Genomic DNA, 26137 nt, shown 5'->3' with positions numbered 1-26137 from the left:
AAAGTTCCTAGAGGGAGTTTAAACTTGGTATTGCTGCATGAAGCCAGCATGGCTTATGTTCAACACTTTAAAAGGTTTTATACTGTATTTATATATAGCAAAATGTGCAGCAGACATGGGAAGTCAGCAGATTGCTGGATTGTCTGGGAAGTTGCTTTCTCACTCTCTGTATACATCATGCAGCAGGGACAGCTTAAAGCTGGTGGCCCAATGTAGCACTGCCACAAACACGTTTTATTTGGGTTTGAAGTCAGAGAATCTTTGGCCTTACTGCATTTCTCCTCTGACTGCAAACACAAACCTCTGTAATTGCACCCAGGGAGATCTTTGTTCTGGGGAAGAATATCACATAACTTAGTTTTGAGATCCTCTGTGTAACAAAACAGATTTCCAGAGGCACGAAGGGTACTGGGGTGGTTGACTTTTAACAGCAAGGAGATGCCTAAATTCCTTCTGTGCCTTTGGAGATCATTGCTGTGTGTATTGTTCTGCCACTTGCCTAGAAAAACAGTTTCTGAAATTTAGGAGTTAAACCCAGCATTAGCAGCAAAAAAATCAGGGCACATGAGGAAGAAAACCCATTTGGTTCTGGGCAAAGGCACAAAGTGCTTTGGGGCTCTAATATTCATTGTGCAAATTTCTGAGAAATTAATGTCTACTTTTTAAGTTTCACTGGTTGCTTTTTGTTTGTTTGTTTGTTTAGTTGTTTTTTTGGGGTTTTGGGCAGGGTGGAGGGATGGAGGATTCTTTTTCTATCAAGACCTATAACCGGGTGTAGGGTAAAACTGATAAAATCAATTTCATCCTTCATTAGCAATGATCTCTCCAGGCTTCTGGACATTTCAAATATTGGCAAAGTTCATTTTTTCTTTCTTGTAGATGAGCTAAGCTACATTTTCATCCCTTGAGATCACAGATCATAGTTCTGCTTCAGCAGCTTCAGCTACTGATGTCACTGACACCCAAAATAGAGCAAGGAACAGCTCAATGAATCCACTGCTAATATTGTTAGTGGTGTGGAACTTGGGACTCCTGGGATCTTCACCTTTTGATGTAAGTCGAAAGCTAATTCAGAAGAAACGTTGCTACAAAGTGCAAAAAGGTGAGAGAGTAACCTTTGAAGTTACCTGCTTTACAGTAGCTCTAAAAACCATCTTATTTTCTGTGGGAACAAAATATGGAAAGGTGAGTCGCATCATTCAAGTCAATGGTTGGGCTTTTCAGTGACATTTAAAGAATCCATCTTACCCCAAATTATTGTGATTCTGTTCATTTTTTTGAAAAAAAAATTCAAAAAAATTAATGGAATTTCTTGTCAGGCTCTTTGTTGAAAGTCTTTTGTGTGTAAATAAAGTTCAGAAAATAATCGTGCAAGGTTTTAAAAAGAATGACAGTGTGCTCATCTTATGGGAAGTGTTTGCTCTCAGATGTGGTGTTGTTAAAGAGAGATTTTTTTTTTTATTATTTGGAGCATTCTTGGAAACACTGTTCATTTATCTTTGTCTAAAATGCCGAGTGCTTCCAAGAGCAGCCTTCTCCTGCGGGGACAGGACACACCAGTCCCTCTGCTGACTGGTTGACCCAGACTGATTTCATTTCCCCTGCAGGGTGGGGCACCCAGCACTGGGGTTTGAGCCACCCCAGCGGATGTGGGGGCACTTTGGGACAGACCCTGATGTCAGCCTGGCTCCCATCTGTGGGAAACAGCAAATGCAGCAGAATGCCTTCCCTGTGAGCATTTTGTGAAGCTGCCAGTGAACTACTCAGGAAAGCTCTGCGAGACTGAGTGTATAAACCTCCAGCAAGACTCAAACTCCAGTTCTTCTGTGCAGCTTGGGTAATGCCTCTGTTACCCTTGGTGGTTGTATAAACTCATGATTTTCAAGGTGATGGGGTTTGTCTGTTCCAAGCTAACGGGTTTGTTAAATCCACATGACCTTCTGTTCCAGAAAAAAAAAAAAAAAAACCTTTAAGCAAAAGGTTGGATTTTACCCAGATTTTGAAGAGCAGATTGCTTTTCCATGGGCTGAGTTAGCAGGAGTCTGTGGCCAGCTGGTGGCAATGATCAAGCACTCTGTGATAGGCTGGGAAAGAGTAAGCCTTGCTTTAATGACAGCTTTGTTTTGGTGTATTTTTTTGGTTTTTTTTCAGCTAAAGAAATCAAACCAGAACTTGAAAATGGGAAAAACCATTGCTGGAAAGGTAAGATATTCCTGTACTATAGTTAGAAATATTGGTTGTTTTAGAGATGAACTGCTCTTTCTTGGGGCATGTTTTTAGCAAAGCCATTTTTATTTGGTATCATCTGTGCTACTCAAAACTTGTAACAATTCACGTGTAATTGTTACAAGCATCTTACAATAGTCATGTCCTGTTAATTTTTAATATTTTATATATAATAGGTAAGGCCACTGGTAAGTTCTAGAAATATTGTTCCTGAGTTCTGCAGCCCGCACATCTGCTCAGTTTCCTCAGCCTCAGTGGGAACACTGCTCATGGTTTTTTTTGTGTGTCTATGTGTGTTGGTTTGGAGGTTGTTTCGAGTTTAGTGTTTTGAATGGTCATTTTTGTTCCTTTTGTGTTTCCCTCCCTCAAGTGCTCAGCTAGAGTGGACAGAAGTCAGTGCACTGAGACAGATTGGGTTTATGACTTTTTCCCTTATTTACTGAGATACTACAAGTTCTCAAAAAAAAACCCCAAACAAAAACTCAAACTTTTTTTTAAAGCCACATAATTAAATCCTGAATTACACAAAGCTGCATCAATTTGCACCCACTCAGTTGCTACAAGTAAGCAACACACGAGCTCCCTTGCTCAGAACCACCTCACAAATTAGCTACTTTATTCACATCTTCCACTGAAATTTAGCCACCCCTGGAGCAGAAGGATATGCCCAGTGTAACAAGGAGGGTACAGCTATTCTGTGGATGGAAAGCATTTTTTGAAAGCATGAATATCTCAGTATTTGGGTTCTTCTTACTCAGAAAGTGTCTGCCTTATCCCTTGGGTATTAGCTGTTATAGTTTTCTTTGTATCTCATTTTTTGTGGTACATAACTTTTATTTCTGGCAGATGAAATGTGAAATTGTGCCCAATTCAGAGTGGTTATTTTGATATAAAAAGGTTTCTGAGGCAATAAAATACCAAGTGTGTACATACACATGACATTAAAGGACCAGCATCATTGTCCCAGTGAGTGACAGGCAGGACTAGAATGACAAAAATGAGTTTGGCCTTCCTTTCTTTGAAGGTGACAGATCTAGAACCAATCATGAGCATCAAAAGCACTCAATCCACCAGAAAACATGCAGGCATTAAAGCATGTAAACTAAACTGCTGCAGTATAATTGAGAACCAATTTCAGGACTGGATTTCACTTTCAAGGAAATTGGGACATATGGATTTGTAGTGCACAGGAGCTGAAAATGCAGAGCAGGTCCAGCTGTTCTGTATAAACCCTGACTGGCCCTTGCTGAAATGATTATGCCTAAAAATACAATGAAGTACATCTGATGGGGGAGAAAATACAGGACTTGGTAACTTGCCGCGATCTTCTTCATTCCACATGTAGTTTTAAGCAAAGTCTCATTTCCTCAGGTAAGATTAAACAATTAATAAACTTAAGTATCTAGAGAGAATGGATGCCTATTTGGATAGCATGTTAATTGGAGCCAATTCTTTTCTGAAGATGATCACAGTCTCCTGAGTAAGGCATTTGACCACTAGAACAAGCTTTCCACAGCAAAAATGAACAAAAATATGCAAATACAACTTGAAATGAAAAGAAACTTGCAAATGCTGCTTTATTTAATTCTTACAATAGGGAGGCACTTTTACATTAAAAAAGAAGTGCAGAGGTTTCATTATAACTATAAAACCCTAAAATATTCCAGGAAAACAGAGGAATAGTGTCTGTGTGAGAAAGTGATTTTTTTTTTTCTTTCATTTCTATACAATTTATTACACTTAAACAAACAAAACCTAAAAAACCCCAAACAACAGCAAAAAAACCCCAAACCTTTTCTTCTGTTCTTGTAGGCCATAAGCATTTAGAACATTGATGACACTTGTGTGTTCCTCATCTCATCCTTTCTGTGGTTCTTGTACAAGGCAGAGTCTGACCCAGGGCCTTTCCAGGATCCATGGGTGCCAGGGAGATTATTATAGAGTGATCCTGAGTGCATTTGATGTCAAAACTCCCAATTCAGCTCTGCCTTGTATGCAAAACCTGCTTATTTCAGTCAAGTTGTTCTTCAGCTAAGACCTGCATGAAGAGTGTGTGTGCTGGGCTGGTGGAAGAGCAGGGCAGGGTAACTGCAGGAAAGGATTTCCCCCCAAGGAGTCAGAATTGCAAGCCGGTCTTACATGCCATCCTAGAGAGTGAACTAAATTAATGGCAATTAGCTCCTGGCTGTCAGCTTCTTGCTGGGCAGACTGGGAGGCTGCACTGGGTGAAAGTTAGGAGCAAATCCTCAATTCCACTACCCAGGTGTGAAGTGAAGTTACCAACAACTTCAGAAAAAGCAATAACACTGAAAGATGGGCTCAGATTCTGCAGCACTGCTGTACTAACCCTTCAACATTGCATTCAACAGTGGAAGAAACCTCACTGATGTCACTCAGAATATCCCTGGGGAAAGGCAGTTCTCCAAATGAATATTGTCACAATCCATCCTTCTGTACACACATTTCCACTGCAGCATCTCAAGTGAAGACAGAAGGGCTGGGGTCAGCAATACTGGCAGATAAATGTCTGTGGGGTTGATGGATGAGAGGATATATTTATACCTCACAGCAATTCTCCTGCTATTTATTTGGTTTGGGGTTAACAAAACCGCCAGGTGAGCTGCACAGGGAGGCTCCTGGTTGTGTGAAAATGAGGTTGGAAGTGGAAAGAACACTCAAAGGATGTTAAAGGAATATTGGAAATGCTCGAAATCAGCACACCTGAGGAAAGCAATACTTTTCTAATTACCTGTTGGTTTATTAAAGTTGGCTGAGCAGAATATGGCTTTACATTCTGATGTTACTGGCAAAATTCAGGCTTTCAAGGACATCAGGGACACAGCTGCAGCAGGGCTCACAAATAAATCTGTTCTGGAGCTCTGCAAAGGCAAGGTTGCCCTAAATAAAGGGAATTTGATGGACCATCAGATGGTGCTTATGTTGAGGACTGCTAGATTTGATGGAAGCAGCATTTGCTGCAATTCCTTGGTTTTACTCAGCAAATCCCAGTTTGATGTCCTGTGATGCAGAGCTCCTTCCTTGAAGCCACTTCCTCTGTTTTTTCAAAATTGCTTATGTTAACCCACTTTGAAAGAAAATTACCTGACCTGATCCAGAATTCTTATAACTCTAAACCTGGGCTCTAAACATAGAGGAATTAAAGCTGATACAGTAGAACCAAAGCTGTTTTCAAAACCTGAGCTACCTTAAAGAAACACTTCCATTTTGAAGTTGCTTTACCAACATAGGTACAACTTGTAAACATATTCACAGAGATCTTGGGCTATGGATTCCAGGGTATTTTTTCCTTTACCAAAAGCACATGTTACAAAACCAGAAGAGATTCTTCTCTGCATGTTATGCTTGGAAAGGTCTGGTTTTGTTTAGATTCTAGTACAGTAAAATAATTTGCAACTTTTAAACTTGTGCCGATATATGAAAAATAAGATGCAAAACTGTTTCTAAACAGAAACTCCTAAACTTTCTCTCCAAGCTAAATATGTCAAGGACATAGCATGAACATGGAATATAAATCTAGTTTTAAGATTTTCCACTGATACGGATCAAAGAACATTTTACAGAACTTTCATCTTGATTGTCTCTTTCCAGCTGAGCAGAGAGGGTTTTTTCCTCCATTCTATATAGAAAAGAAGAAAAACATGCTGCTGATTATTTCCCTGGCACATCTTGCATGAAATAATGCAAGCTTCGTTATGGCATGAGACTAATTACACAAATTATATCTGAAAGAAAAAAAGTTAATTTAAGATCTGAATGGTTACTGCATGATCAGTGGGCACGAGTGAGATCTGATATCGTTGTGTTTGGAAATGGCTTCATCCAGATCCAGCTGTCTGTTGTTGACATTCACCTCCATGCAACCATTATAAAAAGCAGTCACTGGTGTAGCACCCAGAGGAACATCTGCACAGAAAAACATTCAATTTATTAGGCCAAGGCATGCAAATTCCTATGGATTTTTCAGCTCAGTAAAAACATGGGGAATACTCTACTCCCCATGCATTATTTAGTCATGGGAGAAAAGGAGCACTTTGGCAGGAAACACTTGAGTTCTTCTCCCTTTTCTTTAAGAAAGATCAGGTCAGCAAAGCTGAGAAAGGCCAGTAAAATGTTAAATATGCATTAGAAGGCTATTCCCACCCAGAAACTGAACTCCAGGAATGTTTTCCATAGTAGCTTTTCCTGTATTAACAACAGTGAACCAAGAATTTGTTTCCTGGAGCCCACTGCTCTTGTCCTGAGCTACAAACAGATGTTTCTGGGTTTAGAGGTCACACTCAGAACTGTGCTGCTTTTGCCAGGAAGCTGCTCTAGATTCAAATCTGCAGCTTCTCACATGGGGCACCCCTGGGAACTTCACGGGTTTTACTGCTTCCTCACTTCTGCTTCCAAGTGAATTCTCTGTGAAACACAAACTTTATCTGCTGCTCATTTAGGCATTGTTTGGCTTAGGGCAGCATCAGATCATGGGTATGTTTCCAGGATACAATATGTAAAGCACAAAATCAAGCACACAGTGTTTTGAATTTTAAAGAATGTTTTAACTGGTTGCTTACAAGGTAGACCTAAGGTGATGCAAACACCTTCAGCAATTAGAACGAGGGGGATTAGGAGCTGATCTCAAAAGCATCCTCTCCTTTTTCAGGTTGTTAGTTGCCCTATCTCTCCTTAGGAGACAGACTTGGTCATCTAAGGAACAAGAAATGCTGCTTCCTGATGATTTTATTTTGCTGTATAAACAGTCCTGTAGAATTGTTCCCTTCTGCTTTTTCCCCTCCAGTAATGACAATGCTGCTGTCACAGAACGATGTATGTTTCATTTAGCCCGCACTGGTTGTGCTGAATTAACAGGGCAATACTCCCATCACTGTTACTAGTTCGCAGAAATAGGTATCAAAAATGGGGATTTAGGGTCTTCATGAAATGCATGGGTTTTTAGAATTGTTTTTTGGTGGGTTTCTTTTTCTTTTGGTTTTTTTTTGGTAGGTTTTTTTGTTTTCGTTTGTTTCTTCTTTTTGTTAACTTGCATGTTTAAGATACCTTTTAGAACTTTTAGAACTGAGAGATAACACTTAAGGAGCAGCAAATAACTAACACTTGCTTTTCCTCTCTTTGGGATGTCTGAATAATGCCAAGCTCTTAATACCTAAGATGTCAATTGCTCTGTGGCTGGCAATGTATTAGAAAGAATCACTTAAGCATCACAAAGATGAAGAAGCCTAACAAATTACTGGAATCTTAGTTACTGTGGCTCTCTTAACCTGCTGACTCACCTGGACTAAGTAAATACTGACTCATTTTCATTCCTTGTCAATTCAAGACATGTCAGTCAAATTTGTAGAATTTTCTTAGGAATTGTGACTCATTCTCCATAAAATAACAGAGGATACAGAAAAGCTCTACCAGTAGTAACATTGTAACTATGGCACCTTTCCTTTAGCAATTTTCAAGATTTAATCCCTTAGGCTTTGAAAATTTCTTACCTGGGGTAATGTTATTTTTCCTTTTGATTCAGCCTGAAGTCAAGCTATTTATACACAATTCTATGCACACTTCCTGGACAAAACAATCCTTCTGAATGTCTAAAGACTGTTAGCTTGAAGTTCGCTTTGAACAAAATATTTGCTGTTTCAACACATTCTCTGTCTCATAATGAGTGTCAGTCATCTCTTGCACAGAGTTTAATTGTTGAAACCATATTCCTGACTTCCCCTTCTGCACTTCTGACACTTGGATTACTTAAAAATGCCTGCTTTTCTCACATTCTTGATGCAATTCCTAAATTGTGCCAGATGGTGGCATTTCAGAAACATGCAGTGCTCACCCAACTCAAAAATCAAGACATTGTCCAAATTCAAACCTCTGGAGACCCATGTCTTAATGGCCAAATAATGCTAATGTTGATAATCTGGCTTCCCCCGAAGCTGAAAAGAATGGAGGAAACAAGAGGCACTTGAGGGTAAAAAAACCTTTCTTTTTTATAATTTTAGGCTTTTCCTAGCTTGGGTAAGGCTGAATACAATCCCATTTGTAGAAATAATCAAATTAATGAAAAGAAACAGGCCTCACCTGGCAGACCACCCAGGTAGGTGACAACATTTTCTGTCACTGCTTGGTGCAGGGTTGAGAGGTGCTCTGAATTGCTTCTGTCTGTGTGTGAATCAACAGCAAGCTCAAGTTCCTGTTTGGTCACTAGAAGTCCAACCTGCACTCTTCTGGGGCTACATAACTTCTTTGATTCCAGCTGTGCAACAGTGATGCTCCCAATGGTGACAATGATTTTCTAAATGGAAGAATGATAGATCACCAAAGATGTCACATGTCACTTTAACACATTGTTATACTTGGCTCTGGTGCACTTTATATTTGCAAGTAGGAGAAAACAGTAAAAATTGGTACCTTCAGGTGGAAAAGCTGATGTGTAACCAGAACTTCTGATGATGAATGCCATTCTTAAATTATAAAGTGAGAAGGTTTTACAGAAAACAACTCTGGCTACAGTTCTGAGGTGAAATCCTGTTTCACCTAAGTAGTACAGTTTTAAAGGTACCCAAGTGTTCACTACAGGTTCTTATTTTGGGAAAAAGCCTGGATTAGCCATGATGTATAATTAATCTGTTTATAATTTGGAACTAAGATGATGCCATTATTGTATCATCATCACTACCCTGCTGTGATATCCCCTTTCTGCTCTGTGCATTGGGAAGGAAAGGTTAAAGAAAACATTGATGTAATGGATCTGAGCTAAGATTACCTAATTTAATCCCCCTGGCATGAGTGATTAGTGCTTAGTCACTGCTGCAGCAATCATTAATAGAAAGATATTTTCTGCACATTACTATATAATCTAATTTTCAAAATATTAAATTGGGCTGCAAGTGTGAGTAGCTCTTTTTAGCTGGATTTTTCACCCAGCTGGGGGACTTGGCAGCTGCTAGGAGAATTGTAAGATCACCTGTGAGTCAGAGGAGTTAGAGTCCACTATGGACAAGGCAAGAGGCACTGTTTCATTAGAAACCAAGGCAAACATGACACCAGTGTCTGTGGATGGGCGAATAGTCAGAGTCACATTTATTAGCCAATCTTCAGCACTGTCAACATTATCTGTTTTAAAAAGAATAATTGAAATTAGTTAGTCCATCTGCTACTGAAAAGTATTAATATGGTGTTAAAAATTAGTATTTAATCTCCTCCCCAATGTGGAAAACATCAGTGCTAATTTTGGAACTTACAGAAAGAAGTGTAATTCTAAAGAAACCCAAGCAGATAAAACAAACAAGAAAAATGCAGCTAACTTTTAATCCTGGATCTTCAATAGTGCCCAACCTTGGCAAAGAAACCTTTGAATGTAAAGCACTCCAGAAACTGAGTAGATGACATTACTGGCATTAGAATTTTCATTCAAGCAAATTTCTAACAGAAGTTACAGGAATCAATGGTGGATGCAGTAGTGTACAGCTTAGTTTGTGTGGGGCTTTTTTATTTTCTTTCTTTTAACAATTCATCACTTCCATCACCAGCCCAGCAAAAAATAAAGGGATAGAAAAATACTTACTATAGTTTATCTGGAATGCTGCCATTCCAGTGCCAGGGTAGAAGGATCCTCTCTCCACTGCTACTAAACAGTGTTTGCTTTGTTTTTCTTGAATAACTTCATTTACTCCTGAATGCCCCTGGTTCATCAGGTTCCAGGCCCGGATACAACCATCCAGCCGAGGGTTAATCTGTATCAGAATGACAGCATTGGGTGTTTGAGTCCAAAGTTGGTTTTAAAATGTTAATAAAAAGGCATTATTTTACATATCAGCTTCTTTCTGTGGAGTTAGTAACAATTTTGTCAATGCTATTGGTTAGAGCAGTGATGCTGGGACAAAACTAATGGCAGGCATTTGGTATCTCAGCCTTCAAAAGGTATTTCTAATTTAACATTTCCCACTTGTTGCTGGTGATCTGGACAAAAAAATTGCTTCAACTTTTAAAGCTCATGTTATGACCTAGAGGACAGAAGCTTTTCCATAGCTGAAAGACAATGATCACTGGTATTATTCCCTGTTCAAAATTTCATCTTTTCTTTATACCAAAGTACAAAGAAATCTCTGGAATTGTTTTCTATTGGATAAAGGGATATTATTGTGTTGTCCCATGATTTTTTTCTCTGCTTTGCTTTTGAGCAAAAATTGATTTTTTTTTTCCCATTTATTAAGAAAAAAATAAATCTAAACTCTCTGTTTAGACTGCCATTTAGTTTGAAGGCTCCTGGACTGTAAAGCAGAGAGCTGCCACAACTTGTCTGTACCCATTCCTTGAGGTTAGGAGACTGAAAGAATCATCAGCCTAGTCCAGTCTGGGCTGTTATAAAACCTTGTAAAAATGAAAGTTCTTTGTGCAGCCTGCACAGTGAATGCTGCACCTATTTAGAGCTCAGCAAAAGCCAGGACCAGGAATATGAATCACCCTGAAATGCACTCACAGCAGCAGTGGTGGTGATTTAGGGAATCTTAAAGCTGTATTAGGAAACAGGCTGCAGAATCCTCAAAGATTAGACCACAAGTGCTGTGCTTTTACAACTGAAACCTTACTGAACTCAAGACTGCTAAGTGTCACAATATCTGTTTTCAAAACAGTGGTTTAATAACCAGATTTTCATTTTCTAAACGGGTTCCATGCCAGGCTTGCCTTGTCTGTGACTCCCAAGAGTACAAAACTGAACAAACTAAGCAGTATCAATTAACATTAGTCCAATCAGTATTTCATTACCTGTTTAACAAGAGCACTGCCCACTCTGCGAGGTAAGCCTGCAATGTACACCTTGGTTTCCAAGAAACCCTGGGATTGTTTAAAAAGAGTTCCTGGGCTGTTAATACTCATCACAGCTTCTTTAGCTATTTTTACACTGATGCTGTGTTCTAATTCTTCAACTGATATCTGGAACAAAATACAAATAGTTACATGTACACAAAAACACAGAATATGTTAAATACTAATTACATATACCTGTATGAAGCATTACTAATATTTCCCTAAATATCTGCTGTGTAGAATAGTTTTAGTGCAGTTACTATTTACATTGTATTTAAACTTGATGCAGGACAGCTGTCCATATCCAGGGACATTCACAGGAGGATAACAAACAAAATCTAACTGACTTTAGTAATTTGGTGTGCTCTGTAGATGGTATAAGTGGGAAAGGCTTTTCACCTCAGGTGTGCTGGCTTGAAGAACAAGATGAATTTTTGGTCTAGCAAAGGTAAAACTTGCTCTAAACACAAAGTCTCCAATAACTATGCACTTGACCATGCATTCACAGTTTTGAATATTCTGTCACTTCCCTTTTCATGTTTAAAATTAGTAATTGCTATGTTGGTAGCTAATTGTCTCTTCCTTGCTTGTTAAATGGTAGAAGAATTTCCTCATACAAGGCATTCCTGTACATTTCTTGGTTGATTTTTAAATTTGGGGTTTGAGTGCATAATTTTAAGAGTTGCTCAGTTTCTCCCTACTTTATTTATCAGCATGTTCCCATAGGGAGTAAAAGAAAAAGAAGGGGAGAAGAAAATCCAACTTACTATATGCCACAATCCATCATTAATGGCTTTGCCTCCACTGGTGACTTTTGTTCCAAACTCATTCTTGAATTGAATTTCAATCTTTCCATCTCTCAGAGCAAGCAAGATCCATGCTGAGTTGTCCACAGATTCTGCATAGAGGATAACCCCATCTGCATCGTATGTCCGGAAATCAAACTCTGCTGTAAATCTGAGTTGTGAAGAAGGAATCTTAATAAGAAGATAGGAAAGGTGAAATACTGTACAGCCTAGGGTAACTCATTAGTAGGGTTAGAGAAAGGTTCATAGATAATAACTTTTTGGTCTCTCTGTATCTGAGCAGTTGTGATTTTTGCCTTCAGTTAGTTAAAGCAGAATGGAACATATGCCTTGTTGACACAAAGCCAGTGAGAAGTTTTCGGGTTAACACCTTGACCTGGGATTTGAAAGAACTTTGGTTCAGCTCCCAAATCCACTCTGAGCTTTACTTGTGAAGGATATCCCACTTCCCTGAGTAAGGAGATAGATGTAATATTCCTATTGGATTCTGTAGGGATATGATGCAGACAAAATACATGATCTACAATGTGCTTCAGTACAACTGGGTTGCCAAGTGTTGTCCTAAAAGAATTATAACCTAGAAATTCACTTTGGTTATTGATGCCTTTTATATGCCATTCTCTGATATGATGATTTGTTGTCTGGATTAAGGTTGAACGTGGGTGTGTGGCAAAATTAGGATTTTAGAAGCTGTGAAGTGGAAGGGAAGAGTGTAAATGTAGAGAAAAAAACAGTCTTTGAGACTGGACAAAACAGATTGAGGGTGAAAGGAGAAAGAGCATTTGGAAGCTGGGGTTTGCTAAGGCAGCTGTAATTCAGAACCGGGGTCCCTGTCACTCACAGTACCGCTCTGTGTCCCCTAGATGGGGCTGTCTGTCCCTCGCCAGGCGCACCCAAACCCGTTCTGCATTTACACCAAGCTACACTCATTCATCATCTCACAAAGGTCTTCCAGGACAGCATTAGTGCCTGGTCAACTTGGAACCGCGGCAGAGGAAAGAGTTCTCAGTATTTATGTCCTTCTGTGCGGTTCTGAGGCTCTGGGGATCGCCAGCTCAACAGCTGCTGCTGCTGCTGTTCCCTTCCAATTGTTTGGTCAGTAAGTCAAGGCACGCTGCAATTTCGGCTGCTGCAGCAAGGAAGTCCAAGAGCAATAAAGGGGTCAGTGCCACTGGCAATTGCTCTGACAGCTGTAAAGAAAATCATACAGCTGGTGCTCCAGACCAGGTACTGTGCTCTGTGGGTGTCCTTGGAACACTCTGTGTGTGAAATGAAGCCCAGGAAGGGGCAGGAGAGCAATAGCCTGATTTTGTTTCTCAGCAGGATGTGCAGAGCATGCCACAGCTTCTACATAGAGCAGGGGTGAAGTAGCAGCAACATCCAAACTAAAGCCATTCCCTTATAGAACTGGAAGCTATACTGTAATTATTTTCCTATGAGTGTGAATTTTATGCTGATAATTCTAAAAGCCTTCCTGTTCACTCATTCATTCATCATAGAAAGTTATCTTAACCAAGGGGGAGATGGTGATATAATTTATGCATGCAATGAACTCTTCCTGATCCCTCAGAAGAATAATGGACACAAATGTCTGCAATCCCAGTGCATACTTTTATCAACAGCAAATGCTTACCTTGTGACATCTGGCAGTTTAAACTTTAAGTAGAGAACGGGAATTCCTATAAATTGCTCTGCCAGGTAAAGCAGTTGGTAATTCTTTTCAAGGTTCAGTGGGATACACTCAGTAACAGACTGAAAATAGTAGAGAAAAAAAGCTCTTAATGCATTATGATATCTCAGGAAACAACTCCTGTTGTTGGCTACTAGCCTGTCTTTTTACTTTTTTAAAGTAATGGCTTACCTCTGGGTCATTTCAGTTTTTGTTTTTTCGTTTTTTTTTAACTTGAATACCTATGTACAAACAAAGTGGTATGGTTTTGCTTTTGCTTGAAATGTCCATTATATAAACTGCTGGAGGAGAATTCAGGCTGACACCCAGTTCTGGTGGATTGAAACTAATATTTAAATATTTAGTTTTTGAATGAAGAATTCAAATACTTAGATCAGGCACTTTCATTTCACCAAGGATATGAGACACCCACTTTCCAGGGAACTACCAAGCTCCTTTATTAAAATTCTGTAGAACCTAAATTTGCTCAGGTGTTAGATGGGAATGGACCAGAGCTGTATCTTGGGAAGACTGTTAAAGAGAAATTTAAAAATCTCAGTGCTTATTCTTTCATGTATTCATCTACTTGAAATTTTAAACAAAGATGTTTCTATCCAGGAATATTGTCTACTGTATACACTGTGTGTGGAGAGAGGAGGGAAGACTCTTCCTGAATGGGTTTAGAGCACCTGCCTCATTGACAAGTAGGAGTCTAAAAGTCTCTTTGATCCCATGTGAATCCTTCAAAACATTCTGTGTCTGACTTTGGTATTCCTGATGCAGCAGTGCCATTAAATGTACAGGTGCTCATCTTAAATTTCATGGCTACTTCATTTTATGGCTGCTGGTCATATGTCACTAGTCTTTAGATTGCATATATTTTCAGCTGATTAAACTTTTTTTTTCCAATTAAAAGGCAGGAAACTAACTTTCAGATAGAGATTTAATCACTTAAAAACAACAGTACTGCAAATAAGAGCACAGTCCAGCCTCATTCTGTTACCATTTCAAGGATGAGCAAAATGAAATAGAATGACTGTAAAGTGTTGCTCAGATATTAAATTTCAGAAAGTACAAGCAAGACTAACACACAGATGCTGGAACTTGTGTCAGATCTTGCTGCTGCAGTTTAAACCAAATTTTGTTATACTCTCTGTCAGAAGTGTTTTATTGTTGGCATTAATCTGAGCTCACTTCACGTAACATCTCAGACTGCCTGAACTTTTCAAAGTATACAGAGAACCACTCACAAAAAATATCTTTGGACTTCAATCTTTGAATACTGATTCTCTGGAGTTTCAAACTTTCTGCTCCTAAGAAATGTAAATTTTCAAACTGATCAAGAGCAGCTGATTTTGGCTGCAAGATGTTCTCCAACTGGCAAGTATTACAAGAGTGCTTTTCCTTAAGCTATGGCAGATGAGAACTGTGGAAAACAATCCAGGTTTTTTTTTTTTCAATCCAAACAGAGTAATTCTGAAATAGTGAGTGAAAACTTTTGCACAGCCTAAGGAAAACTTGGGAACATATGGACAAATGGAACATTCTGTCTCTGAGTAGGCTGAACAGGAATTATTTGTTTGATAGCAGAAAGCTGAGGCTTATTTTGGAAGCAGCAGGGAATAAAGATGCCTGGCTAAAGCAAACTGCTTTTGACAAGACTCCTGTAAATGAGCATGCATGAACTGAATGGCATCCAAATCCCTACTGCTTTGGGAGCCAAACTATAGATCAGAAGCCACAGCATTTTCTCAGCAATTTTTAATCAGCTCTCTCATAGCTTCTTATTTTCCTCAATGTAAGATATCTTTCCATCAAAAAATACCCAGTTTTGTGATTTTTCACATGTAATTTTACACAGCACAGCTTTACCTCACAGTTCTTCATGTCCTTAGAGAGCTTGAACCCTTTCTTGCCATCACAATAGCAGCGGTAACTTCCTGGTGAGTTCACACACAGCTGAGCACAAATATTTTCAGCACATTCATCAATGTCTAGGGGAAATTGAAGCACACAGAAAGATTTATTCATGGCACAGACTGAAAACTAACACAAATTAATGGAATAATGGACAAGAGAGGTTCTCTGGAATAACATGAATCTACAAGGTGATTTAGTAATCTGATATAGGCCTGGAGTGCAGAGCTGGAAACAATTTGGTCTGATTTCTGAGGCATAAGGTGGCTGAATTAGTGTAAGAGACCTCATAAAATGCTACCACAGATGGCACAAATCCCATTCTGGGTCAGATTATCTTCCTTTCCTTTTAAAACACAACAAGAGCTCAGATTATCAAAAGCATATATGGCGAGTATGTGAAGAAAGGATGTGCTTTATTAACATAAATCCTAAATAATCTCAGGGCAAAATACCTTTGCAAAGAACATACAATAATCTCCTCAATACCTATGTTTCAGACAGCATCTACTTGTGGAGAACAGTCTGGTTTAAGTTGTAAATAAGCTAAATCAACTAAAATAACTTTTCTATTTAGTAGGTTGTACAAAAGAAATAATACAGAAATGAAAGGCTGTGTAAAAGACCTATTTTTATGTTTCTAATATAGAAAGAAACAAAATCTCTCCTTGATAAGAGACTCCAGTGAGGGTGATTTGGACCTCAGATTAAAGAAATTGCAATATTTGTTTTGAAACAAATAGCCCATGTAGAATAAAAAATTCTGTACCAATGCATTCATTTAAATTTGGGGGGGTGGGTTAAGATTAAAATAGCTTTTTTTTTTGTTTTTTGCTGTTGCTTGGAGGAAGAGAGGTAAGGAAAAAGAAAACAAACCCTCTTCTGTTCCAGTCTAACAGTAACTGTCACCAGAGAGATAGCTGTGCATAAATGTATGTAAATTCAATTTTTCTAATAAGCATAATTGAATTTAGCCACCTACAAGCAACATGACAATGAAAAGCTCATGTCATTTAGTATTTCTGTAAGGCTACATTCCTGTCAGGCTGCACAATCCTGTCCTTAGACAGGATTTGGTGACTCATTTAATGTGGTTACAACAAGGTCTAAAAGCTTAGCAGCATAATCCTCCTGCTAGGGAGGTAGGACTTTCCCCATTGGAACATCCTCATCTTGCAACCTCTTGCAACTCATCTTTCAGCAGAAACACAAAGCTTACAGGGGTTGCATCAAATTGAATTTACCTGAAGAAAATCCTAAAAGGAGTAAGAATTACTGTGAAGGTTTTCTCACTTTGGTTAATGCAGGAACAGAAATTTGTCAGTAGTGTTTTAATCCTGTAGCAACTGGACAAAGTTGACACTGGGATATGTAATCACTGCCACTGTGCAAAGCTCTTTTACAAGAGACTTGCAGGAAAAGCCATGGAGCAAAAGATTCATGGCCAGCAAGAAGCTGCTTTTCTGTCCTTTTGAGCAGTAACATAAGGCAGCTTTTAAAATTAAAACCAGTCACTGATAGATTTTTCTTAAATTGGCAGTGTAGAAAATTCTTCTTCATTGGAAAATTCTAAGAGCTTTCACATCTGTTCTACAACTGACATTTAATTTCTGATGTGTAGTAAGCAGAAACTTTAACAAGTAGAGAGAAATAAAACCTCATCTTAGACAAATATGCAAATACTTTCAACACCTGAAAACTTATTATGGTTTGTGTGAGTGGCTTCTTGTTATTTCACTGCCAGCTATCAATACTTTTCACCTTTGCTGTAATTGTTACAGAACTTTGGAAATTTGCAATTAGAGACTTTCTTTTCAGGAGATTCTTTTGGTGTAGCTCCTTTTCTTCATGGCTCTTTTTCTGGATATTTTGGAATAGTTTTATCTGATATTTGAGGTATTTATAAAAAAAAAATTAAAAAATCTTTAGAGAACTGCCATGCTGTCATGTAATATAGCCTGACAACCCAATAAACAATTAATTTAATAAACAATATGAAGGTTAAGAAATGTACCAGTAGATGAGGAGTTGAGTTTGATATAGCAGTGGATTAAAAAAGGAGGAAGGGGAAAATGAAAAAGGGGGAGCTGGGGGCAAAGACCCACCTTCACAGTTCTTGGAAGTTGAATTATATGTGTAGCCTTCTGGACATTCACATTCATATCTCCCCTGGGTGTTTTTGCAGATGGCTGTCCCACAGATGTTTGGATGTAGCACACATTCATTTATATCTAGAAATACAAACAAGTTATTAACAAGCAAGTCCCACTCTTGCACATCATTTTTCTTTCTAACCTTACCCAACACTGCTCAGAGTGAGGCTGGCAAACCCTCTAGTTAGTTCTTCCATGCTTTCACAGCAGACTAGAGCTATAGCCATGAAGATTTCCAGAGGTCTGTAAAAGACACTTTTGCATGCCTCCAGTGAAAAAATTCTCTGCCTGCCTACCCTTCCCGTCCTCTTGTGTTCTGTGGGTAACAGGAAAAGGGTTGCATATCCAGGAAGGCAGAGAGAAACAGACTGCAGATTTCCCATAAATTAAAACCAGACTGCATAATAAAATCCTATCTTGGAAAAAGACATCCAGAAAGACAAGAGATAATCCAATCAGAGGTTTTTCCATGCTACAATCAATTCATGTCAGTTTTCTTTTAATTGGCTATGCTGATAGATGTTCAAGTCCCTCACTGGCTGTCTATCCCTCAAACCATTTTAGTGTCTCTCTTCTGTCTTGCCTCCAATTTTTCAATGTCATTTTCACAATGCAGATGTGACAACTAGATTCAGGGTAAAGTATCAATCTTATTAAGTGTCTTTGAGACAGAAAAATATCAGATCCCTGCTCGTACTTCACCCCCACTCGAGAATGCAGGGATCACTTTGGTTTTCTCTGTGGTTTTGTAGCAGTTGTGGAAATGGTGCTGCATAGGGAGAAGAGATTTTGCCACTGGGTTGCTTGGACTCCTGGAACTTTATTAAGTCAAAGCTGCTCTAAATTCAGACCACTCTTCTACAGTTACTAGGTGTATTCCAAATTCCTGATTGTTTTAACATTACAGTTGCATGGAATAAAATACTTGCATGCAGTTTATCATATGATTAAACTAACACTCAAAGCACTAAGGTATATTAGTCTATTTTTATCTTTGATTTTTTTTTATCAGATTTTCCAGTATCTTTCCAAGAATTACAGATATTCTAACCAATTTATCTGCTTGCCCTTTTTTATAAAACCACAATCTTCTATTATTCTGGCATTTCTTTGGAAGTTATTAATTCACAAAAATATTTAGACTGAAGGAAGTGACAGTGGAAGATGGCCACCAAGTTTAGTCTCTTAAATTATTGGACATTATCCAAAACCATAGTCATAATTTCGTAATAAAATATGACATTAAAATGGAATGAAGCTCTAATTTTTTCTAACTATGTTGCTAATTATGTCAATAAGTAGTCTTAAATGGGAATGGAATGAAGCATGTAGGTCATGACCAATAGCAGACACAAGCATGTACAGAAAAAAAAAAAGATGCTGGGTGAATAACAGTCTTTCTCTCCATTAAGAGAATTTTTGGATTTGTTAATAGTTTCTTCTCTAAAATTAAACTTCAAACTCTGGAAAGACCAGCATCAATAATTAGGAGTGATTCAGCCTAAACCAGTATTTACCAGACAGAATTTCCATGGTAACAATATTAGCTATTCACATCACTTGAGATTCTTGTTTCAGCATGCTTAAAGGATATGTGAAAGTGGGTAGAGACCAAAGCAAGCTTTATGGAGTTCTAGAAATGAAGCAGAATCTCATCTATAGCCTTTTCCTCTTTCTTTCTTTCTCCCTTGATCTGGTTCATTATTTGGCTGCCCAAATGCCTGCAGTGTGTAAAGCCAAATTAAAGCAGGATTGCATCTTGCAGAGGCAATGCAAGAGCATTTATGAAGTACTGGATGAAACCCTTTGATCTCTCTAGCCAACAGTCAATGGTGTCATGGAAAGATGCTCTCCTGAAGTCTCCCTACCTCCACAATCCCGTTTGTTGGAATGCATGAAGTAGCCATCTTCACACAGACAACGGAAACTCCCAGGGAAATTGGAACAGCGCTGGCTGCAACCGCCGTTGAATTCGTCACACTCATTTATATCTACAAAGAAAAGGGAATAAAACTCTCTGCTGAGAGGGAGGCATTCATTGACCAGCTGTGATTCCACAGTAGAGCTCTAACTGTGCTCCTGAGAACTGTGAGATTAAAGACTGTACCTTCCTCACAGTTCTCTCCTCTCCATCCTGGTTTACAGACACAGGTGTATCTGGCTTGTCCATCTATGCAATCCTTATATCCATCTTTATGGCATGGCAGAGGGCTACACTGGTTGGAAATTTCTGTGGGATGGAAAACAAGGAAAATCCTTATTATTTGGTGCTATTTATCCTCAAAAATCACTTTAGCCTTTCTTCATCTCTTCCTATCTGTCATGAAATAAGAAAGGTCTTGATGAATAACACGAAGTACAACAATCTTGCTACTCATTCTGTCAGCAAGGATTTTTAAGTGACTGAGAACATACAAACCCAATACTACTTTTTCTTTGTCAGGCAGAAAACAACTGGAAGACAAATTACTTGCTAATCCCTTCAAGATGTGACCAGACTTGATACTATTTTCATTACATTTTAAGGATGTATTTCAGTTTTTAAAGAACAGTGCTCTGCCCCATCGTATCACCACAAATTTTACTAGAAAGATCAACGTTTCAAGAATTCAAGATTAGAGAGTCAAGTTTCTCTGTTCAAGAGGGGTCACCCCAAGAAACTGGTAATTTATTGCATTATTACAAACTGATCTGGAAAACATGCTCACCCATGACCATGGGCAGTGTAATTATTAAGAATTTTTTGCCTTCCATTGCTTTCAATGATAAAAACAGTGTCAGATGGCTATGGATAAACGTTCCTATTCAAACCAGCTGGAAGTTTCTTTGATATCACCAGGCTGCAGAAGCTTAGGAGTTTTAGAGAGATGTTTAAACTGTGACAAGTACGGAATATGGTAAAAAGGCTTGCTGTGAATTTACTAGAAAGAACACAATTCATACAGGAGCTGTGAATGTATAGGCATAAAAATCAAACATTGGAGAAACATCCCAAGTTTCATGCTTTGTGACATTTTGTTTGGAGTCAATGACTGTGCTCCAGATAATACTGGAAGTTTTCAGCTGGTAATGTTACCCACTTCATGATGGCCTGCAGTAACTATAGGCCAAGGAGAGGCAAAAAGGACAAATAACAAGAGTCTCTTACCCTACCTGACAGAGCATGACTTGCTAGAAGGAAAAGGTTTGGCGTAACTGTAAAAGGTGTAGTAGAGTACAGAGGTCACACTGGGGAACACTGGTGGGCTGGTGAAGGACACTTCTGCTTGCAGAAGAACTCTGCCTTCCACTTTGTGACTAATTATGTTTCTTTAACTTTATAAAGCTAAACCCAGTCAGTTAAACTGCTTCCTCTGGAAATGCTCTGTCTCACCTCATATTTTTTGGTCAACTTCTGGTTTAGATTACTTGCCTGCCTTAAGTGGTTCTTTGTCTCTTCTTGTGTCCCTGTGAACTGTTTTTCAGCCAGTGTGTGGTGTTAGAGGGGAGTGCACAGGTAACAGATGAAACATCAGCACTTACCCTTGACACAAGCCCTCAGGTCAGCTGGAGAGTCTGGAGTGACTGCAGCCACCCTGAACACCCCTGCTCGATGGGAGGCAAGGCAGCCTGCAAATGCAAAGCCACACAATCTGCTCAGGGTCCAAACACTCATTTACACTGCAATTACACCACTTGATGCATGGCATCTTCAAAGGGCCTGTTCTCACAGCTTGAATTACAAAACTGGTCTGGGCATGTTAAGGAGAGCTGATCACAGACCAGCCTTCAGAGTGTCTCTGTGAGGATCTAAGCACACAGGACGTTCTCTGCATTATAATCAGCATGGAAATCATTCCAGTGCTAGGGGCAGAATAACTAAACCAGTATTATCCAAATGAGAGCATCACTGAATGATACACTAGAGTTGTTTAGGGTTTTATTTTGTACTTACTTAAATATCTGGGATAAAAATACTCCTGCAGAAAGAAAAGAAAAATAAAGGCTAAGAAAAATTTCAGCTAGATAAAATTGCAGCAAAATACATCACTGAATGTTTTCTAAAATATATTGCTATTATAACTACAAAAGAAAAAAGTTACTTTGACTCATGTAGGCCTGGTTTTCTATATCACTGTTTGGGCTAAAGCAGAAGATTATTTAATATACAAAAGACTCAGTGGAGAGATTAAAATACTGCACTGAATTGGACAGCTGCAAAGGGAAGGCAATGAAAATGAAACGGGTGTCAAAATTACTTTGAAAATCATCTCTTTAAATGGGAGGATCTTGGCCAATGTTGTTACTGGGAGCTGTGAATTCTATGTGTTTTCATCTTTCCCTCTGCAAAGAACTACTGTCTATGTCATAGATACTCATAGGATACTTACAGTTTCAGGATTATTTTCAAAGATTTCCCTGGCTTCTTCCCTATTGCATAATTCTTCAATGCATTCTCTCTCTAGATTTCCCTTCTTACTTTCTTCCATGAAAGAGTTTGCTCGCCGTTTCCTCAGCAGGAACTGAGAGGCATACTGCTGGGATAAAACTTGGGAGGAACAAAGCAATTCTGTTATTATTTATCTTTTTTTTTGTAATAGCTGAAAAATGCTGTAAACACTGAGCAAATATGAGCATCTAACACAAAATTCTGATTTAAATGCTTAGTCAGGAGTTGATGTTTGCTATGGTTTTGAAACATACGAACAAGAATTTCTAGGATTCTGTATGTGTGGGAGCTGTTTCTGATCAAAAAATCCTTAATCTCTGCTATTAAACCTTAACAGCATCTTTATTTGAAGCATCATTTTAGTGTTATACTCAGGATAAGATTATTTTTTAAATTTTTTTAAATTATGGTTATTACAATGTTAGACATGTAATGAACAAGCAGATAAAGCTGAAAAGCCTTTTATATTACCTGTTTCAGTGATCTGCAAGTAAATATTCTGATTCTATTTATGTGAGACCAGAATTCTGTCTTATAAAGTCAGGCTACCTGTTAGATGCAATTAACATTAACATCACTTTATTCTGCAGAACAAGACAAAGGTGAGAATGAAATCCTGGGAATATCAAGGCAAACAACCTATAAATACATTCACATTTGACCAAGGTAAAATAGAATCTTAGCTAGCTTTTGTATTTCAGAGCATGTTATGAGTCATTAGTTAATTTTCACGTATCTGGTTATCGTCATTTTAGTGACTTTTAACAAATGGTGAACATTGAGAAATGACACTCAAAATGAAAGATGTCTGCTTCAGTGTTCTTTGCAGAGCACACAACACTCTGGGAACAGCCACTAAATTAGACTGCCTGGTTTAATTTTTGGATACAGCTTGTGATCAAGAGAAAAAAGGATGAGCATGACTGGAGAAAGTCCGGCTGATGGCAGATGTTAACTAGAGAGCAGCACACTTCCACACCTGTCCCTCCTTTCATCAGCCTTTGCACAACTGAACCTTTCAGAGCAGCCCAGCTGTGTGAGGGTCATGACACCTGGAGAGCACATCAGGTGTGGTGTCCACACATACTCATCACAGCTCCACAGAAAAGATCCTTTCAAGCAGATGAAGTCAAGCCAGTATTGCCTGGGACAATTCCTCAAACCCAGAGCACCTTCATGAGCCACACCAGTGCCAAGTGTCAGAGAAGAGCCTCCCAATTCCTTTGCACTAACAGGAAAGGAAGAAAAACCTTAGAAAGCTTACTAGAAAGAGCAGCTAATGAGCCTGAATGGAGAATGGCTTTCAGGTGACAGATTTAACTAAAACCACACCATCCTAAACACGTTAAAGGTCTCTATCAAGTGACAGAGAACACAATTGAAGCATTCTGAAGTGCTGCAACACTGGATAACGACCTGAAGAAACCCTTGTGTCACAGCACCCTAAATGAATTTGATGCGGGATGAGCTCGTAACTACAAACCAATCTATCTGCTTTCATTCTGCTCTGACCAATTGTTCTGGTAAGGCAATAAGTAAGATTTCCTGAGCATAACGTGGATGTACCACTGCTCACCTCCAAGGTTTTGCAGCATTTCTGTGTCTCAGAGAGCAGCCAGTAAGCTGCTTAGAAATGAAAGAAGTAGTGACATTTTCATTAATTTGAGTAAATGCTTTATTTCTCACTGATAAGATGCAGGAAAACATGGCTTTGAGGCAGAGGCTCTATGGTATAGATGAGGCCTAACTCACAGCTGACTTTAAACCATCTTGTTTTGACCTTTAGCTACATCAGTCTCATTTTCACAGTTTTGTGGTAAATAAAAGACAAGAAAAATTCAATTGTGTACAAACAGATAAAAACATTTTCTACTTCATGTCCTCAGTACAGTGGGGTAATGGAAACAGATTTTTCCCCTACATCAGAGCAGTTAATCCTTCTCCTACATTGATTTCCTATGACTTCTCAGTTTAAATAAAACATGTAACTCAAAGCAAATTCCATGGGTTTTAGTGCAAATATTTCAATCCCCGTGCACAGAATTAGCAGTATGTTTATTAATCTGTGTTTTAATTACAAAGATTATGACAGGACCTTTATTAAAAACACAAAATCCTGACTGCTGCTGCTGCTGCCAGTGTGATTACAGGAAACTCCAGCCCATTTCTGACCCTGCCAAACCAAGTTAACCCTTAATGCACTCGGGGTGTTTCATGTGGTGATCTCTGAAGCCTTGCACTACTCAAGAGCCTTACAATTTCCATGGGTATGTAGTGAATGCTTATCAAGCACCTTTTTAGAAGTGATGCTACTTATTAAGAAAAAAAAAAATAGGGAAGAGGATGAGATTCAGGTTTCTCACAGCAGTTTTGTTGTGCAGATGCAACCACAAACCTGCTTTGAGTGGGCTACTTAGACATAACTTAGAGCTGCTTAGCTAATACCCCAGCCAAGGAAAGCACTTGAATAAAACTGAACAAAAAGGACACGTGTGATGCCAGTGTAGAAAGTGGCACAACCTTGTGTGTAGAGCTTCATGACTTCAGTGACGAGAGTATCTCGAAATGCTCATTAGTGACATTATGCAGCCAGCAAAATAAAATCAGTCACCAACATTTATCTGCACCTTCTCCAAAATGTGTTCCTCACCTGATGTTTGACCAAATCCACCTGCACTAAGGCTTGCAGAGGCAAATTTCTTTTATGATTATTGAACGGTATGAGCTGCATTATTGAGCTGTTTTATCTTCCCCCATTATCCTCACCATTCCAGAAATCCCTGGTATTGTTCAGAGTCAGGGGTAGGAAAACGTACAATATGGACCACAGAAATTTTGGATGAGCAGGACAGCTAACTTCTCATGCTTAAGAAAAATGGTAAGGTTTGTAGTGGAGAAGATAAACAGAACCGAAAATGTGATGAAAACAGGAGAAATCAGCATTCCAGAATATTTAATAGAAGACTTATTTTTAGGATCTGTTAAAAATGTTATAAAATGAACTTTCATCTTTCGATACTGCTCCCTTGCTAAGTCAGAAACCCTAGCACTTCACAGAATAGTAAACATTCGGTTTCTCTTCTGCCTGTTTAATCATTAGTAAAACAGGTCAGAAACAGGCTTACTTTGCGCTGCTATTCTGCTTGTTTCAGGTACATTGTCTTCGTTCACTAATAAGCTCAAACACTTTTGTGTCAAAGACAAGACTTTATTTTTTTTTTTTATCGGTATGTGAGAGCAAGTAGCTCTTACCTAGGCGGAGAGGTCTGAACTTATAAAAAGCGGTCAGGGCCGCTTGCATGAAGTGCACAATAAAGCCACTCTTCTGAGAGCATGATCTACGAGGGCTGTTCTCGTAAATGAACCAAGCTCCCTGTGCAGACACTTTCCCGTGGGCGGCTGAGCTGCGCTGCGCTGCGGCCGCCAAGAGCTCCAGAGCCGCACACAACCCCGAGAGACACACAGCTCGGTTGCCCCGGCACGAACCGCAGCCCGCGGGATCTGCACGCTCCGAGCGCGGCGGACGCGATGCCCCCACGGCCGGGAAGAGCCGCCCGCCCCCGGCAGCGCTCCGGGCCGCCGCTCAGCCCAGAGCCCCGGCGCTCCGGGACACGGCCCCGCGCCTCCCCCCCGCCTCGCCTCGCCTCGCCTCACTCACAGGTCGCCGCCTCGGCCAGGGCGATGGCCAGCGCCAGCAGCGGGAGGCACCGCGGCCTCATCGCTACCGGGGGGCGGCCGGCACCGGGCGCTCGGACTGCGCGGCTGCTGCTCTGCGGGGCCGGGCGAGGCTCTGGGGGCGGGAGGGAGGGGCAGCGGCGCGGGGGGGAGGCTGGGCCGTGTCCCGGCAGCGCTGCCCTGCGGGAGCGTCAGCAGGGCGCCGCGGACAGCGCCGCGGGGGCGCGGGCGGGTCGCGCCTGGCCCGCCCCGCGGAGGCGGCGGCCGCGCACAGCGGGCTCCGCGGGCATCCCCGGCGGGAGCGGAGGGGGCGCGGCGGGGAGAGCCCGCGGCGGCGGGAGCGGAGCGGAGCGGGGCAGGGCGGGCGGGCAGCGCCCACGGCCCCCGTGGCTGCAGGGTCAGCGCCCACAGCCCCCCTGGCTGCAGGGTCAGCGCCCAGCCC

At 40.0% G+C, this 26137-nt stretch overlaps 1 protein-coding gene and 1 long non-coding RNA gene across 2 annotated transcripts in view; one reads left to right on the top strand and one right to left on the bottom strand.

The window, feature by feature from the left end:
* The window catches only part of LOC146445590 (uncharacterized), a 103866-nt gene extending 78792 nt beyond the window's left edge, over positions 1 to 25074 (top strand). The window contains exons 5-9 of the long non-coding RNA XR_014855489.1: positions 880 to 1053; positions 1608 to 1837; positions 2152 to 2202; positions 22611 to 22686; positions 22776 to 25074. This is a non-coding gene — a long non-coding RNA (uncharacterized LOC146445590). The remainder of the gene's footprint in view (positions 1 to 879; positions 1054 to 1607; positions 1838 to 2151; positions 2203 to 22610; positions 22687 to 22775) is intronic.
* Positions 3779 to 25837, bottom strand: PROS1 (protein S). The gene is made up of 15 exons (XM_085077001.1): positions 25679 to 25837; positions 21962 to 22119; positions 21526 to 21550; positions 21114 to 21200; positions 19699 to 19821; positions 19460 to 19582; positions 17544 to 17669; positions 15394 to 15515; positions 13486 to 13604; positions 11814 to 12003; positions 11005 to 11172; positions 9803 to 9971; positions 9203 to 9351; positions 8317 to 8530; positions 3779 to 6150 (listed from the first exon to the last, which is right to left on the bottom strand). The coding sequence occupies exons 1-15, from the start codon at positions 25737 to 25739 to the stop codon at positions 6005 to 6007; spliced, it is 1980 nt and encodes a 659-aa protein (XP_084933127.1). The 5' UTR covers positions 25740 to 25837; the 3' UTR covers positions 3779 to 6004.
* Between the last annotated feature and the right edge of the window lie 300 nt (positions 25838 to 26137).

Source organism: Lichenostomus cassidix, chromosome 1 (assembly GCF_008360975.1).
Source record: "Lichenostomus cassidix isolate B80296 chromosome 1, HeHo_3.0, whole genome shotgun sequence".
Classification (NCBI taxonomy): domain Eukaryota; kingdom Metazoa; phylum Chordata; class Aves; order Passeriformes; family Meliphagidae; genus Lichenostomus; species Lichenostomus cassidix.
This window is presented reverse-complemented; position numbering and strand designations above follow the sequence as displayed.

Bases quoted from the DNA above. Each gene is read 5' to 3' on its own strand.
- PROS1 (XM_085077001.1), bottom strand. From the start codon at position 25,739: ATGAGGCCGCGGTGCCTCCCGCTGCTGGCGCTGGCCATCGCCCTGGCC. The intron at 17,670-19,459 runs GTAGGGAGACTT...TTGTATTTCTAG, and splicing joins CAACAAACGGGATTGTGGAG to ATATAAATGAATGTGTGCTA. The intron at 6,151-8,316 runs GTGAGGCCTGTT...TTTTCTGTGCAG, and splicing joins CTACCTGGGTGGTCTGCCAG to ATGTTCCTCTGGGTGCTACA.